This window comes from Eretmochelys imbricata, chromosome 1 (assembly GCF_965152235.1).
Source record: "Eretmochelys imbricata isolate rEreImb1 chromosome 1, rEreImb1.hap1, whole genome shotgun sequence".
In the NCBI taxonomy this organism is placed as follows: domain Eukaryota; kingdom Metazoa; phylum Chordata; order Testudines; family Cheloniidae; genus Eretmochelys; species Eretmochelys imbricata.
In genome coordinates this window covers 231,099,480-231,117,828 of record NC_135572.1, presented here as the reverse complement: position 1 = coordinate 231,117,828, position 18,349 = coordinate 231,099,480, and the positions used below count along the sequence as shown (strand labels likewise).

Sequence of the window (18,349 nt, the reverse complement as noted above, 5' to 3'; positions counted from 1 at the left end):
GAATTTCAGGCTTGTTCCTTCTCATTGTGCCAGCCAAAGTTAGTTTTTTGGGGCAGCAAGTCCAACACTGGTGAAAAAATTATCCCTCGTTGCCTCTAAAACTTGTGCCAATTCGTTAACTACGTTTCTTGCTGCTGCTGCATTTGCCTCTCTGCCAGCGTATAGGTCAGCATTTAAAATATACGAAGCTGTGAAGTCACAGCATAGCCAGAATTTACTGCCAGATCTGGCTGATTTTGAAAGCATATAATGCCTGAAAGGACAGCAACCATGGTAAGCCACCAGCTGTTTGTCCATGAACAAAAATCAGCTTGCTAGGCAAGTATTTCTTATTTATACACATAGGCAGAGCACATAATAGGCAGAGCACATAGTAATACCTACAGCCAAGATTTCTTAAGTGTTTCTATTATTAACTCAACAATTTGATTTCTAATTTTCCCAATATCTTTACATTTGGTCTACAACTTTCAATATCCGGTGATTGAGCAAAAACAATTCACCCATTTTTCAAGTACAAAAAACAAAAAAAATTCCATTTTAACAAAAACTTTGAATTGTTTTTAGCAGCTCTAGTAGTTTATGGTATGAAGTTTATGGTCTGGAGATAGCTCTTAGGCTGGATATATGCTTTTTAGTGGTCCAGTGAAAATCTGTCTGTAAGGACTCAAAATAAACAGCCTGTATGCACATATTTTGAGTTCTGACTTACAATAATGTGGTTTTTCTCTAACATTCACTCAGTGTTTTATTGGCACAACACTGGTAGGCTTATATAACTTGACTGGAATTTCACACTCAATGTACAGGTGCTCCTTCAGAGCCCTGTCTCATTCCATAACAAACTTTGAAGGTGCACATGAATATATTCCACACAGGCCCATTGCTAAAGGCAGACAATATGGGATAATAATGCACATACAACACCCTTGAACATAACCTGCCTAATATTTATTTCAAAGCATAAGCTCCCAAGCCCCTGGTGAATGAACATGAATTACAAAAATTCATCTGTAGTGACATTTCTGTAATGCAGCAAAAAGGATAGCATGTGACCTTGCAATCCCTCATCTTATCTTTGCCTGTGCCCACTATTTATCTTTTACAAAAAGCCAAAGTATAAACATTCAGGGTGGAATTTTCAAAAGCGTTGAGTGTTGACCCAACACTGCTCCTGCTGAAGCCAATGATAAACCTATATTGGGTTCCAGCTGGAGCCAAGGCTCTGGGAACCCTCTGGCCTTGCGGGGTCCCAGAGCCCAGGCTTCAGCCTGAGCCTGAGCCTGACCCTGACCATCTACAAAGCAAATGTATAGCCCCACAGCCAAGTCTAGCAATAGGACTAGTACACAGAGTTCTACAATGCAACAGTAACAACCGTACTTCCAAATGTATTTCCCCAATGAGCCTTAATTCCCACAAGAATAAAACAGTATTTACACCTCTTTTGTCCATAACCTCCCACATTCTCTATACTTAAACATTCTGATGTGTCCTAACAAAGAAGTTGCAACCCTGTGCTCACAATTTACACTTAGCATTTAAAGTGCACTGTATGCTCTCTAATACTATACAAACACTAATTGCTACTGTAGTATGTAATGTGACAGCATACTGAATATAGATCAAGTTGAAAACATTCTAACAGGATTTATGTAGCTTATCCTGCATTCAAATGAATATTCTGTCAGATAATTATTTATGGAAGCTACTTAATTTAAATATAATCCTGGGAAAGCAATGGGGAGCAAAGGTTGCTGCATACATAGATTGTTTCAAGTTCTGGCTCATGATATGTTCTATAACTGACCTAGTCTCATACAATTGGCTGTATAATTTTTTTTGCAAAAAAAATTAAAGTTTTCAAAAAAAGTTCACAGAACGTTTTGGCATTTTATTAAAAAACAAAAAACCCATACACAACTTCCTTACAAGGCCAAATTTACCAGACCACTTTAACTGTGTCTGCATCAAAATCATTATGTCCGCAAACAATGAAGTGCCATGCACTGAATCAGTTCCCACATCCCTCAAGAGATGGCACATGCAATCGCCCATATATAAACACAGCTATTAGGGCTGTCGACTAATCAGTTAACTCACGCGATTAACTCAAAAAAATTAACTGCGATTAAAAAAACCAATCACAATTGCAGTTTTAATTGCACTTTTAAACAATAGAATACCAATTGAAATTTATAAGCGATTCTGGATGTTTTTCTACATTTTCAAATATATTGCCGTAAATTAGAACACAGAATACAAAGTGTACAGTGCTCACTTTAATTTTCATTACAAATATTTGCACTGTAAAAATAGAAATAGTATTTTTCAATTCACCTCATACATGTACCATAATGCAATCTCTTTATTGTATAAGTACTATTTACAAATGTAGATTTTTTTTTGTTAAAAAACAAAAACCCGTAACTCAAAACCAAAACAATGTAAAACTTTAGAGTCTACAAGTCCACTCAGTCCTACTTCTTATTCAGCCAATTGATAAGACAAACAAGTTTGTTTACATTTACGGGAGATAAATGCTGCCTGCTTCTTATTTACAATGTCACCTGAAAGTGAGAACAGGCATTCACTGGCACTTTTGTAGCTGGCATTGCAAGGTATTTACGTGCCAGATATGCTAAACATTTGAATGCTCCTTCATGCTTCAGCTACCATTCCAGAAGGCATGTTTCCATGCTGATGACACATGTTAAGATAATGTGTTAATTAAATTTTGACTGAACTCCTTGGGGGAGAATTGTATGTCCCCTGCTCTGTTTTACCTGCATTCTGCCATATATTTCATACTATAGCAGTCTGATGAAGACCCAGCACATGCTTGTTTTAAGAAAACTTTCACTGCAGATTTGACAAAACGCAAAGAAGGTACCGATGTGAGATTTCTAAAGCGAGCTATAGCACTCGACCCAAGGTTTAAGAATCTGAAGTGCCTTCCAAAATCTGAGAGGGACGAGGTGTGGAGCATGCTTTCAGAAGTCTTAAAAGAGCAATACTCCGATACTGAAACTACAGAACTCCAACCATCAGAAAAGAAAATCAACCTTCTGCTGGTGGCATCTGACTCCGATGATGAAAGTGAACATGTGTCAGTTTGTACTGCTTTGGATCATTATCGAGCAGAAACCATCGTCAGTGTGGATGCACGTCTTCTGGAATGGTGGTTGAAGATGAAGGGACATATCAATCTTTATGTAAGGGGACTGTTGCCCCTTTACTAACATTCAGTGGGGGGTGTTTTGGTTGGCTAGCTCCCAGTACTAAAAGGGGAAGGGTCTATGGGAAATCAGGATCCTGAGACTGATAGTCCCCAGGAACAATGCGGAGAGGCCAATGCTCCAGGTCAGCCTGACTGACAGGGCGGGCAAGCTAATCAGGGAGTCAGGAGGCCAGGGAGCTCCCGTCCCCCATGTGAGCTGGATTTGCCTGGGTCAGACAGAGTGGGGCTGAGCTAAGGAGAAAGCAGGGGCCCAAGCTGAGCTGGGGAGCAGAACTGTGCCAGATCCAGATGGACCAGAAAAGCATCCCAGAGAGAGCAGACCCTGTCCTGGGAGCAGAACTGCAGCAACCAGAACCAGAGGGGCAAAGAAGCAGCCCGGGGAGCTGGAGGCAGAGCAGCAGCAGTGCTGAGACAGAGTGGTGCAGCTGGGGCTGGAGCAGTCCAGAGCTGGGTGCGGTGAGCAGCTGCGGAGAGTGAGGGGGACCCTGGGCAGTGGGCCAAGCACAGGGAGACACCTCAGCCAAGAGGCTCTGCAGGCCAGGCTTGGAACGTAACCCCAACAGGGCAGGGGCAACACTGGGAAGAAGGGCCCTACCACTTAGAGCCTGAGAGCATGTGGCCACCGCCAGAGCAAGTGTCCAACCCACAGCATCCCTGCAGCACAGCCAGGGCCTGAGAAGGCGGCCTGGGACTTACAAGGAACAGGCTGTGAACTGCCCTGACATTCCAGAGACCCTGTTTGTGATGTTCCCTGCCACAGAGCGGGTTGATGTGTTTCCTTTCACCTTTCCCATTTTTCCTTATTCTTTTTAAAATTGTTGATTAAATAACTTGCATTTGCTTTAAATTGTATGTAATGGTCAGTGGATCAGAGAAGTGCCCAGGGCAGAGAGAGTACCCCAGAGTGGGGACACCCTTGCCCCCGTCCTAGGTGACCACAGCAGGGTTGGGGGTCAAGCCCCCCAGGAATCCTGGGCCCAGCCTTGTTGGGTTACAAGGACTCTGCCAGACAGGATAGTGGAATGGGAGTCCTCAAGGGCAGGGAGGCCACTGGGTAAAGGAAGTGGGAGCGAGGACTCAGATCCTTTCACTAGCGCACTTCACCGGGGCAGTACAGAAGCCAGGAAAGTTCCCCACAATAGCGGGACTATTCCCCCGTTTACATTTAGCGCATCTGAAAATGTAAATATCTTGCAATGCCAGCTACAACAGTGCCATGCAAACATCTGTTCTCACTTTCAGGTGACACTCTAAAACAAGAAGCAGACAGCATTATCTCCTGTTTGTCTTAGTGACGGGCTGAACGAGATGTAGGACTGAGCAGACTTGTAGGCTCTAAAGTTTTACATTGTTTTATTTTTGAATGCAGTTTTTTTGTACATAATTCTACATTTGTAAGTTCAACTTTAATGAGAAAGAAATTGCACTACAGTACTTGTATGAGGTGAATTGAAAAACATGATTTCTTTTGGTTTTTTTTTTTTTTTTTTTTTTTTTTTTTTTTTTACAGTGAAAATACTTGTAACCAAAAATACAAAGTGAGCATTGTTCATTTTATTCTGTGTTGTAATTGAAATTAAATATTTTTGGATATTTTCTACAATTTCAAATATATTGAATAAATGGTATTCTATTACTGTTTAAGAGTGCGATTAATCATGTGATTATCACGATTAATTTTTTTAAAATCACTTGAGAGCCCTAACAGCTATATATTTTGTGCATTTGTGCTTCTGTTTGTTTTTCATGCAATGAAATCCCCCAGGATTTTAAAGTTGTACATTATTTCCCCCTGTTGTTAATTATGCATATTAAGCTCCTCAACAGACTACTTGGTTTGTTGAGTTTTCACCTGAAATCTCATGCAAATCATAGGTGGTGAGTGAGGCAATCAGCTGTGGACTCTGCAGATGGGGTTAAACTCACACACTGCTCCCCAGCTACCTGTACCCCAGCAGAAGCATGACCACAAAACCCAGTGAGCAGAAACTAGGTTTCAATTCCCCCACATAAAAATAACCGATAAAAGAGAACACAGACCCCTTAATGATTAAACAGTGTACTGTATATGGTACTAATAAACATTTTATACACATTTATATCATTGTAGCACCTAAAATGGTCAAGGTGGTGTACAAAAACCACAGGAAGATATAGCCTTTCCCAAAGGGTTTATAAATTAAAGAAAAACACACTCCAGACAAAACAGAATATTCATGGTAATGTTACATACAAATCCAGTTACTTTTTTCCAATCGCCCCTTTTCCCCCCCAACACTCCTCTCACTCCTCCAACTAGCTCTCTATTCCCTCTTCCTCTCCATCCAGCAGCTCCTTTGTATCCTCCCTTCCACTGTGCCCACCCTACAGTACATATTCAAGCACAATTTGAGAACCTGGAGCTGGGGAAAGAAGGGAAAAAAACTCAGCTAGTGAGAGGGTGACCAAGCTATTGAAAGTATCTGGAAGTACAGCCACCCTCCCCAGGGCCAATGTTTCACATAGCCTCAGCCACCCCTTGTTATCACCAGTAGGTGATGCTGCTTTCTATCTTCCCTACCCTTCAGAGGTTCAGATTTTCCTTCTTCAGCTAGGGTTCCCTGTAGGCAAGGGCCTAATACATATCATTTCAGGATATGCAGTATTATTACTACTTATTAGTTGTACCACGGTAGTGCCTGGAGACCCCATTGTACTAGGCACATTTCTAATACATAATAAGACTAAACTTTTCAAGGCAAGGAAAATTTAAATAGCTAAGACAGACACAGGGAAGCACAGACAGCTTGCCCAAGGTCACACACAGGTCAGTGCTAAGAATCAAGGATACAACTCAGGTCTCCAGTATGGTCTTTGGTAATAACTTTATATTCACAGTTTAAACAGGATATGAACAGAACTGTCTAAAAACAATATGAATCTTACCAATAATTGATATAGGCTTTCTGGCAAAACGTAGTCTTCCCTTAAAGCCAACATATTTACTTCTGCAACCAGCAGACCATAGCCGCACCAAATATTCAGCACCAAAAAACACCACCAGAACAATTTCCTGTTGGAATTAAAAAGGAAAAAAGATGCGATTAACGTCAAAAGTTAACTCACAATTTGCATTTTCCTTTTGTCTGTGACTTGTCAAGCCACCTCCTGAAAACCAAAAAGCCAATAGTAACAAGATTGTGTTTTATTTATTTTTCAGAGGGCAAATTTTAAAAAATGGAGTATATTGCCAGCAAACTATTTGTGGAGTAAGGTACTGGTGAGCATAAATAAGTTGTTTAAATAGAAAACTCAGAGCTTAGGTTTCAGAGTAGCAGCCGTGTTAGTCTGTATCCGCAGAAAGTAAAGGAGTACTTGCGACACCTTAGAGGCAAACAAATTTGAGCATAAGCTTTCTTTTTTCCGAGCTAAGCATTATTCTCCTAATCCCTCTAGGCAATACCATAGCAGTGTCCTTGAGGGAAGTCACAGTAAGTTTCTTCCTCTGTTTAGTTACTGCTCCTAAAAGTTGAAAATAGAGGGATGAAAAATGGAACACTGACAGAGTAGTGTTTTGTTTTTTAAATTTTGCATATATTTACCATGCCTCCCTCACTTCCTGGCTTTGGCTAGAATGAAAAGCAACAGGAGCAAACAAGAAATCTTTCTGCTGTTCTCATGTTATTTCTATCCTAACAAACAAGGATTAGTAGAAATCTGACAAAATGTGCAGTTCAATTTGCTGACAAAGAAGGCTGGGAGATAACATTCAAAATTATGATGCTGACCTGTTTTATTCAAGACAACGTTCTCCAAAATATTATATGAAATGTTCTCCTGGACTTCCATAGAGAATATATTACTCCTTTTAAGTTTGGTACTCTTGGTTCTAATCACAGATCAATAAAAGCAAAGAATCGCCAGTTCTTTAAGGAATGTGATTCTGAAATTTAAGGGAACTTGACAAATTCTGCTTATGAGTCAAGTTTTTTTTTTTTAAATAAACTTCATGTTCTCACACACACACAGCGCTCTACATGCATACAAAAATGCAGAATCAGAGTTTACAAACTTGAAACCTCTTCTAAAATCATAAATTGTCCAATTCTCTCATCAACTCACTTGCATCTAATTACACATTCACTGAAATGAATGTGATCTGTTTTGTTAATAGATTCACGGATTCCAAGGTTAGAAGGAACTATAGTGATCATCTAGTCCAGGGGTCTCCAAACTACAGCCTGCGGGCCGGATCCGTCCTGCGGCTTCCATTTGTCTGGCCCTCCAACCAACAGGGGAAAAGCAAACAGCTGAGTAGGAACGCCTGCCGGCAGCAGCTCACGTGGGTGGGGGGGGTGTAGCTCAGCTGAGCTGTGCGGAGGGGTGAGTGCCCCTGGGAGCCAGTGTCCCTCCAAAAGGGGAACCAACTTAGGGGAGAGTTGCTGCTGCAGCCGAGCAGGCACAGACCCCTGCCTTAGAGTAAAAATACAAGTCAGATGCTTAATTACATCTCCAATAAATGCAGTAAAGAAGAAGATGGAAATTAATTTCATGATGGTTAAATTTTAACTACAGCACTAATAGAACCAAACAGTCCCAACCAACAATGGGAACCTGGAGCTTCTCTTACCAAAGTACAGCCAAACTTTCAATCCTTTGTCATTTTCTTCAGCAGAGCAGGCACGCCTAGCGGACACAGGGAGAAGGGAGCAGGCACAGGGCAGAGCAGACCCAAAAAGGGGAGCCAACTTACAGTACCTGCATCGATTAACTTTTATACCTGATTTAGAATTTAATGGAACACTGACACAGTAGTGGTTTTTTTTAATTTTGCATATATTTAATTTCTTTCACCGTTGCTTCGGCCCACGAAGCCCTTTCAAAAATTTAATATGTCCCTTGTCTCAAAGTTTGGAGACTAGATTGAAGAGTATCATCAAATATTTGTTCCCCACATATGTACTCAGAAATTAATCAAGTCACCTATAAACTTTTTTGATAAACTAAAGAAATCCATGGAACTCAGTCTATCACTATGAAGCATGTTTTCTAATCCTTCAATTATTGTCATGGTTCTTCACTGAATTCTCCCCAATTTATCATCATCTTTCTTGGATTATGGATACAGTATTCCCCCAATGGTCACACCAGACCAAATACATAAGTAAAATAAACTCTATTCCTACTCAGGATTCCCCCGTTGATTCATCCAAGGACTGCGCCATTCCTTCTGGCCACAGTGTTTCACTGGCAGCTCATGTTCAGCTGATTTTGCACCACAACCCCCAAATCTTTTTCAGAGTCACAGCTTCCCAGTATAGTAAGGTCTACATTCTTTGTTCCTAGATGTATATATTTACATTTAGCCATGTTAAAAACATATATTGTTTGCTTCTACCAGTTTACCAAGGCATCCACACCACTTGTATTTGTCACCTGTTCTCTTCATTATGTACCACTCCCCCAATTTGGGTGTCATTTACAAACTTTGTGATGATTTAATGTTTTCTTCCAAGTATTTAATAAAAGAAAATGTTAACTAGTGTAGGGTCAAGAACCCATCCCTGTGGGACCCCACTAGAATCAGGAAATGTCCCAATTCCTCAACTACGCGTTGAGACCTATCAGTTAGCCAGCTTTTAATCCGTTGGCTGTGTGCCATGTTAATTTTATAACTTTCTAGGTTATTTTTCATCAAAATATCATGGAGCACCAACTCAAGTTTTGCACTGAATGTGTTACTTTTACATTACATGTCAGCTAACATCACATGCTAGAATGCCCACTATTACTAAATAGTAAAGACCAATAGGATAACCACTGTGTTAAAGCACGTGAATCTTGGCAACCTTCTTGCAGGTGAAGAGGGCTGAATACAGATTCTTGCAGAGCCTACCAGTGCTATCCCTACCACCAGCCAAACGTGTTCTCTTGAGTATAATGGGAATGCATCCTACTTCTCTAACCCCACAGGCTGAGCTGGTGGGGTAGGAGGAGCAGACTCAACTGGGAGAGCATTTGGGAACTGCAGCATTCCCCATCTTCACACCTGGAATGGGATTTCTCTCTGAACAATGCCTATTCATCCTTAGAATTCCTCATAAGGAAAGTATTTTAGAGGATGAAAGGTGAGTAAAAGAGGGATTATGCAAGCCTACTAATTATGATTGAGTTGTTAACTTTGGAATCAGACCCCCAGGATAAGGATTGTCACAGCAACTCATAACAAGAAAAGATGTGCCATATAATTACAACATAAAAGTATGTGTCTTCCCTCCCAACCCCCATGAAAATGTAGGCTTTTCTGACTCAGACTTAAAGGATATCATTACCAGTGGAAAAATTATTGACAAGAACAGTGAGGTGGAATTGCCATGTCCAGTTATGCTAAGTATCTGCTAGCATAGAAAACACTATGCACAAGAGAAATGCTGAGGAAACAAAGGACTTATAGTTGTGAGATTTTTCCCTAATGGGAAAAATGGGCAATATCACCCTGCAGGCCTTTTACTGGGAAACAGAGCGCATATCTAACAAAGCAAAAACTCCTAAGGACAGATCCCTCAAAACTGATCAATTAATCTCTGTCCTCTCCTTTATCTTACTACTTCATTGTTTGTATGCAATTGATTTGCTAATTCAAACAGAACGGGGTTCTCAAATTTGCTAGGAGAGAGAATGGAAGTTTGACAGCTCTTTACTCACTTTCAAGAACTGATAGAGTCATCAGAATTTGTATTAGCCTTGTACAGTCTGCTTAATAACTGTTCTCTGCTGAAGTCAGTATCAACACTTTCAATAACTACAAGTCTGTCTCATTTTGTTTTGGAAACCAAAATTATAGTATGTCCTAGACACTTTCTCAAGACAAAGGACATTCTAATTTATTGTATCTGAAAGATACAGTTCTCAGTTCTTAAGTAATTCTAACCTATTGTGTCAAGTACACCCAGAAAAAAAAATCAAGATACATTCAAAACATTCAAGCTCTAACACTATGAAACTGTATACAACATATTTAAAAGATTGTGAACTTGCTGATATGAGGATAGACTGAAAAGGAAAGACAAGGCAAATAGCTTCCAATAGTTTACAGTCCAAAACTCAGTCAAATTAGAAACTTTTGGAGGAAGGTCACCAACTTTTATGATATACTAGGTTTGGCTGTCCTGCTAGATTTCTGACCAAATAAGACTCCTTGCAGCAGTAAGATGGATGAACATCATGTAAATGAAGGCATGTAAATGAAATTTATAGCTCAGAATTCACAATACCTCCCAATATGGTTAAAGATACACCAGAGAAGCAGCTGAAGGGAATGAATGCAGCTGGAGCGATTAAAGTGCACACATGAAAAAGGCAAGTATTTTCTCAGCTGCAGCTGTGTTTTAGGTGGAGAGTATACACAATGCTCTCTTCACTCTTTTTACTGGCATATTTAGGTGCTCAAGTAAAAGGAGGAAGCAGGATGGCTAAATGAATAGCGTGCTCATGAAGATTCAATCAAGGAATGTCAGCTCAAAACAATGAAGCCTCAGAAGCAAGCATAGTGGTTTAATAGTCCCAATGTTTGCACACGTGCGCTTATGTCCGAAATTTAATCTGATAACCTGTCTTCAAGGTTCTCTCGTCCTTAGAGTTTGAAAATGTCAGGTTAACAACCTGCTTCATTTAAATGAATGCTCAAAGGCAATGAAAGTCAACCAGCACTGAGCATGTGCACTTATCCTCAATCTCACTGTTATAAACTATAGAGATTAAATCTGAAACTAGCTGGCCGAAAATTAGCATCACATGGAAGAAAGAGCCATGCAGATTTTCTGTACCTCCTATATTATCAGCTCATTTTGCTTTGAACAACATTTGTTTTACATATGATTGATATGCTTAATAGAAAAGATGGTCATAGTCTACATTTAACAAATCCATTACAAAGAAACAGCACTGACTAAATATTTTAGAGCACTTGTGACATATCCAGAATTTGCCCATGTCACACCAGGAGTACTTGTCTGGTCCTCTAGTTTATCAACACATTCTATTTACTACAGAAGATGGAATTTTAATCATCTGGCTAATGAGGGAAGTGACAACTCTATACTCTGCTCCACTATCCAGATATGTTGCCATTGAAGTCTGGAATTCATCTGTCAGGGTGTTGCATAGAAAGTTTTAGCTCCTTAAACACACTTAGGTGGATGGGACACTGTCTAGAGTACAGTTGAATACTTTCTGACCTACTGTGAATATAGCAGTACTTAAAACACAACAAGGACTGTAAGATGCACTGAAGAGCAACCTAAAATCCAACTTGAAAGAAACCATGAATTTGGTCAGGATAGTATTGCCGGGAGACAGAAGTCCTTTATTTATTCATAGACCCAGGCAGCAATGCAAAATTCATCAAGTTAACCCACCTACATGCCTCAATCCTGACTGGGGGGGGGGGGGGGAAGAAGAGGACACGCTACCTCTAGCTGGAAGGAAAAAAAGTATAGTCTTGCTTTTCAATGGCATCTATCCAAAGTGAATACCACCTTCTGAATTATAAATAATCATATAATCTTTCTTAATCTCTCAATTTGGGAGGCTCATACCAGTGTGGGTTTCAGTTTTTTCTGCTTTTTCCCCCCACCTCTCATTCCCAACTAAATTAAAAAAAAACAATCCCCTGGGCCAAATCTTGAGGTCTTAAAGCAAGCAAACTCCCTCTGACCTGAATGGGAGTTAACTAGGGTAGGAATCTGAGAAAGAATGGCATGATTTGGTCCTTTGTTAATAACTCCCCAGTAATTTTCTATTTCACAATGACAGGTTTCAGAGTAGCAGCCATGTTAGTCTGTATTCGCAAAAAGAAAAGGAGTACTTGTGGCACCTTAGAGACTAACCAATTTATTTGAGCATAAGCTTTCATGAGCTGAGCTCAGCTCATGAAAGCTTATGCTCAAATAAATTGGTTAGTCTCTAAGGTGCCACAAGTACTCCTTTTCTCATTTCACAATGGTTGTTTTCTGTTTGAGTGAATTGTAGAACACATTGCAATTAGCCTACAGAACAGAATTTGTTCTGTACTAAATCCATGTGTTTGATGACTATTCCATATCTATAAAGGCAGTGGCTGCTAAACAACCAACATAGGGCAAGACTTGAGTTAGTGGACTGGATCCGCCAAAGCTGAGAGGAACTTGCTATATCATATTTTCCTAAGTTGTAGGATGCATTAAAAAAATCTATTTTAAGGTCTATTTTCTAATACTCTCCTAAAATGCCCACATAAAATGCAGCCATACAGATCCAAGAACAAGCTGTCCGGCGATTTTTTCTGCCTACACCACAAAAGTTGTAGTGAAAGTTAAAAATAAGTTTAGAAGATAATAGAAGCACTTTGTATTTTATTTAGATTTATCCTGCATAAAGAGTGCAAACATACCTTGTGCTGGAGAAGAGACCCTATTGGCATACAAGAGAAATTACTTGCTTTTTCCCGTGGACAGGTTCATCTGTCCATTTCTAAAACCTAATTAACACCTTACGCAAGTGAAATACCTTTCATAAAGTAGCACTCCAGGTTATGGAAGCTATCCTATATGTCTTACTCTGGCAAAAGTGTTCCCTCAGTAAGGGCTGCAGGATGAGGCCCCATGAATTCAATGTGCTAGACAACCCACTTCTCTCTATTGCATGCACCATGCCCTGGGGTCAGATAAATGTAGCAAGGCACTGATTTGTAGAAACATTTATGAAAAGAGAATATGAAACACACCAAAATCTGCTTTTTGGAATTTCTTCCTGGAAAAAGCTACATTAAGAAAATTCAGATTGCACCATTAAGCAAACAGAACTCAGGAAGCAACAAATGAAAGGTTGCACTTGACCTCACTAGCACAGATTCAAAATGACAGTCTTGAATGACATGGTTATATAGCTGAAATCATGCAAGTGGGTGAGGGTCACTGAAAAAAAAGGGAGACGAGGCCGAGATAAATATATACAGAGTAGCGCTCGGTACTGGAGAATGCTGCATCACATGTATCTAGCTGGAGAAAAGCTGTATGAAATCAATGATTTAAAGAAAAATATCATAAAATATAAAATCTGTCATGTGGAACTACTGCACCAGACATCATGGTCCCACACTCCTCAAACTGTCCACAGCAGGGAGCACACCTCTGCAAACCTTAGAAAGATGTTGCCTTTGAAGCTCTGAAGCCTCAAGTTATATACTGGCTCTAGCAAAATTTAGACAAACTCTGAATAAAATGTCTATCATATAAACTTAGACATGACACAAGGAAAGAATAGCAACAAACAGTGAAAATGGGGTGGTGGGGTCATGGAAAAGATGGTTCAGAGCTTTGAAAATAAAATTAAGACTGTTCAGTTTCTTATGCACCCTTCCTCATTATTTCACTTCTATACCATTCTAGGTTTTGGTTGCCTTTTTTTCTTTTTGAATGTGGGAAGCATACCACCATCCATCCAACCCCCTTCAATAATATTTGCATCCACAAGTGAACAAATACACTTGTGGATGCAAATATTATTTATCTATCTCCTCTGAGCCAACAATTTTTATTTACTCAAAGAGTTCAATATCAAGGTGTTAAAATACCATTCACCTCAAGCCAATATATGAATTGACACATTTGCTTGTGTCAGAATACTGTATTTGTATTGAAAAAAGAATTTATTCACCTAAAACTATTCTTTGAAACAATATATAAATACTAAATACTTGTTAAACAGCACGATTTTTGTATTTGCCCCTCTCCAGCAACACAAAAGGAAACTAGATATTCCTTTATTACATCGGGGGGGGGGGGGGGGGGAGTTAAAATGATGATGTATGTGCATTGTAAATAACAATGGTGACCTCTTCTGGTAGAAATATATATGAAAATAGACCTTTGGTTTCCAGCAGCCAAAGCATTCAGTAGATTAACACTCAGAGGGATTGTTTGGAAATTAAACTGGATCCATTTAATAGCTTATATTTGTATAATATCACATCCATAAGGATCTCAATGCAATTTACATATTTACAGTTTACACAAACTATTAGAATACACAGATCTCTCTACTCCCCTCTTCTCTGCCCTTCAAATGAAATACGGAGGTAGTTTATTACATAATAAACCTGCAGAGGAAATGAATGCAGATGAAAATGAAGGGAGTTGGATGGATGGTATTATGCTTCCCACATTCAAAAAGAATAAAAATGTGTATTTTCATTGTAGAGCACTTATTTCCAATTAAGGAACAACAACAAAAACAGGTCCTGATCCTGCAAGCTATTCTGCACAGGCTGAGTCCACACCCACACAGAGTCCCATTGAAGTCAGAGGAGCTCTGCAGTCTGTTCACACAGAGCAGGATTAGGCCATAACATCTCCATGACAGAGACAGATCTCAAGAGCACAGAATGACTCACTAATGTTCTGTATCTGAAATAAAACACAAGGTAACAGACCACATCGCTACCCCTGAAGAAAATAGGAGTCTCCTACAAATGACAGTGCCGTTAAAGCAGAATCACAACTTCTTGGAGTTACGGATTGGATACACTCCCGAAAAAACCTCACCTACTCTATCGCCCCCTACATTTTGTGACATGCGATTATTAAAACCATGGGATGACAAGGAAATATATTTTTTCATAAGGAAAATGAAGTTTGCGCATGAGTCAAATTCTCAGTTTAAAAAAAATTGTTGGCCAAGCCCCCTCTCATGGACACTTCTGATGGTGTAAAGTAACTCTGACAATTTTAGTTCTTTGCAACAGAACTGCCCATCAGCTACCAAGTCCCTAAAATAGGAGTAACTTCTACCTCCATGCACTTCTGCAAAGTCTGCTCTGAAATGGAATAATTTCCTTCCTTACTCCCTCTACTGCCATTCTTTCCTCCAAATCTCCTTTACCACACAATACCACCACTCTGCAACCCAACATTTCCAGCATGGCCGGCCACAAGAAATCATCAGTGAGACTTTTCAGTTTTTAAAGCTCTTTCCCAGCATGGATAATTTAGCTAGTTATAGGCTTAATTTTATTCTACATAAATGAACTAAAATTTTGGGAGTTTTTTTTAAACATGAAAAAAGTTTGTAATTGAGATAACAGACAAATGAGGCTAAAAAAGTAGACAGGCACATTCCACACAAGCCATGGTATATAAAATATTTTCATTTTCTGGGTGCAATAATTGTTTAGGGAGTGCTAGAATATTTTCTCTGTGACTTTTAATTAACACCACTAAATATAAAAACAAACAGCAGTCACTGTATTACCATGATCACACTATCAAGATCATTTCAACATAGCTTTGTGAAGCAATGACTACCCTGGAACGCTGAGACCTATTTTGCTTTTGAACTACCACCTTGTCGATATTTATGGCTGAAAGAAAGCTTTAACTTGATCATACTATAGGAACCATGAATCGTCATGCAAGTTCAGTGCCTTATGGGAAGAGGAAATGGATACAGAGGGAAAAGGGCTTAAATTACTAGAGTAAATCAGATTTTTAAAAGAATCACAGAATTTAGAAAAGAGGTACCTATTATAAGTGATCGTAGACATTAAAAGCAAAATGAAACAGCTCAGTGAGCAACATTTCAGTAGAGGAAGAAACTATCGTCAAACTTTCACAATGAAATCAAATTAAGCAGTAGAAAACTTTAGCAGAATTTTTTTTTAATCTTGACAGGAGAAACTGGACGTAACTTTTCAAAACACTGGATAATGAGAACTTAGAGCTGACCCACGGTAGAAATCAAGTGCAATGGCAGACAGAGTATACAAAATTGGATATACATTTTTAAAAACAGCAAATGTAGTGAAACTTCCTAATTATTTCCCTAAGGAAAGTTTACTACAAGAGTAAAAATCATGATCATTCTTTTTGAAGAGGAAATTATCTGTGTTTTTAATTATCTATCACCAAGCCAGATATAGAAGAAAAGCATGAAGACATTATTGGAGCACTAAAATGGGAAATTTGAAATACATGGAGTTTCCATGTTAAAAACAAATTATGAACTCTAAAAAACAAAAAATAGAATAAAAACTTCATAGAAAGCATGTTCATGCTGGAAGTAACTAGGATTATACTAGAATTAGGTGGGCAATAAGGAAAAAGGACAACACATAGCTGTAATGCTCTATGATTGACCATGACCATTTATATCATTGATATTCACTGTTATACAATTGCAACAAATCTTGCATAAAGTTTTTCCATGTAAGGTGTCAATGGAAAAGTTACAATTTATCAAGTCTGATTAACCTGGTTAAATCCATGCATCATCTTTGTATCTAAAGTTATGAATACTGGCTATGATTTGTATCTCAAACATGTATTGTGTGTCTAGGGTGACACTCCCCAGATAGCTGTGTAGCCCTGATGTAAATCTATGTGTTGATGGCCGATTAAGGACACAACTCTGACAATGGGCCGTTGAAGACACTCATCCCATCCAGACAGCTCTTCTGGAGGATGAACTTCCCCAAAACTTGAGGTCTGAGGTGTTGGGTTCAGACCCATCTCTAATTATAAATACTTGTAGGGGCTGAGGACATTCAGGGCAAAGTACAGCCAATGGAAATAAAGGGATGATGTTCTGTGACATGTTACCATACTGCACCAAATTTGGGATCTTGCACTTTTTACATTGCTGTATGTGTCATTATGAAGACAGAAGTTGATTTATCATGCAAAATATCATCAACTCAGGGGCACAGCAAATGCAAGACAAATCATCCAGAAATACAGGTTTCAGAGTAACAGCCGTGTTAGTCTGTATTCGCAAAAAGAAAAGGAGTACTTGTGGCACCTTAGAGACTAACCAATTTGAGCATGAGCATCTGATGAAGTGAGCTGTAGCTCACGAAAGCTCACGCTCAAATAAATTGGTTAGTCTCTAAGGTGCCACAAGTACTCCTTTTCTTCATCCAGAAATAGGAACTACTGTGCTTATTTCTAGCGAAGACCTGTTCTTCTCCCATCTTCCCAACTCACCCTGATTATCCACTCTCTTATATATTCCTATATATCCTATATTCCAGAGTGGGATTTCCAAAAGCATTCACCTGTTGGCTCATCTCTGCTGTTAGTGACATCTATGGTAAAACTCCTATTGACCTCAACAGCAACACTATTGGACGAAAGTAGGGTGCTTTTGAAAGTCAGCAAGTGTTTTATTTTTATACTTTCAGGTCTATAGACTTAAGTATAATAGAATATTTGGAATCCTTGGCACAGAAATGTCTCAAGTGAAAAGTATTCATTAAAAAAAGTGACTCGACCCTGAAAAGTCAAAGTAAAAATGACACCTTCTTAACATATCTGATCCCTACGAATATAAAAACATCCATATTGGGTTCATCTAGCCCAGTAACTGGTCTTCTGACACAGTGGCCAATGTCAGGTGCCCCAGAACAGGTAATCAAGTGATCCATCCCCTGTCGCCCATTCCCAGCTTCAGGCAAACAGAAGCTAGGGACACCATCCCAGCCCATCCTGGCTAAGAGCTATTGATGGACCTATCCTCTATGAATTTATCTAGTTCTATAACAGGGTTAAAAAAAAGTCTTGGCCTTCACAACATCCTCTGGCAAAAGAGTTCCACAGGTTGACTGTGCATTGTGTGAAGAAATACGTCCTTTTGTTTGTTTTAAACCTGCTGCCTATTGATTTCATTTGGTGAGCCCTCGTTCTTCTATTATGAGGAGGAGTAAACACTACCTTATTTTCTCCACACCAGTCATGATTTAATAGGCCTCAATCATACCCCCCCCTTAGTCATCTCTTCTCCAAGCTGAAGAGTCTAAAGCTTAATCTCTCCTCATACAGAAGTTGTTCCATACCCCTAATGATTTTTGCTGCTCTTTTCTGAACCTTTTCCAAGTCCAATACATCTTTTGAGACGGGGTGACCACATCTGCACGTGGTATTCAAGATGTGGGCGTACCATGGACCTATATATAGGCAATATGACATTTTCGGTCTTATTATCTATCCCATTCCTAATGATTCTCAACATTGTTCGCTTTTTTGACTGCTGCTGCAGATTGAGTGGATGTTCTAGAGAACTATCCACAATGACTCCAAGATCTCTCTCGAGCGGTAA

At 39.4% G+C, this 18,349-nt stretch overlaps 1 protein-coding gene across 1 annotated transcript in view; it reads right to left on the bottom strand.

Annotated features, from left to right (window-relative positions):
- The window catches only part of LOC144271558 (potassium voltage-gated channel subfamily KQT member 1-like), a 449,329-nt gene that overhangs the window by 369,103 nt on the left and 61,877 nt on the right, over positions 1–18,349 (bottom strand). The window contains exon 3 of the mRNA XM_077829000.1: positions 6,167–6,293. Coding sequence (XP_077685126.1) covers positions 6,167–6,293 — 127 coding nt within the window. The remainder of the gene's footprint in view (positions 1–6,166; positions 6,294–18,349) is intronic.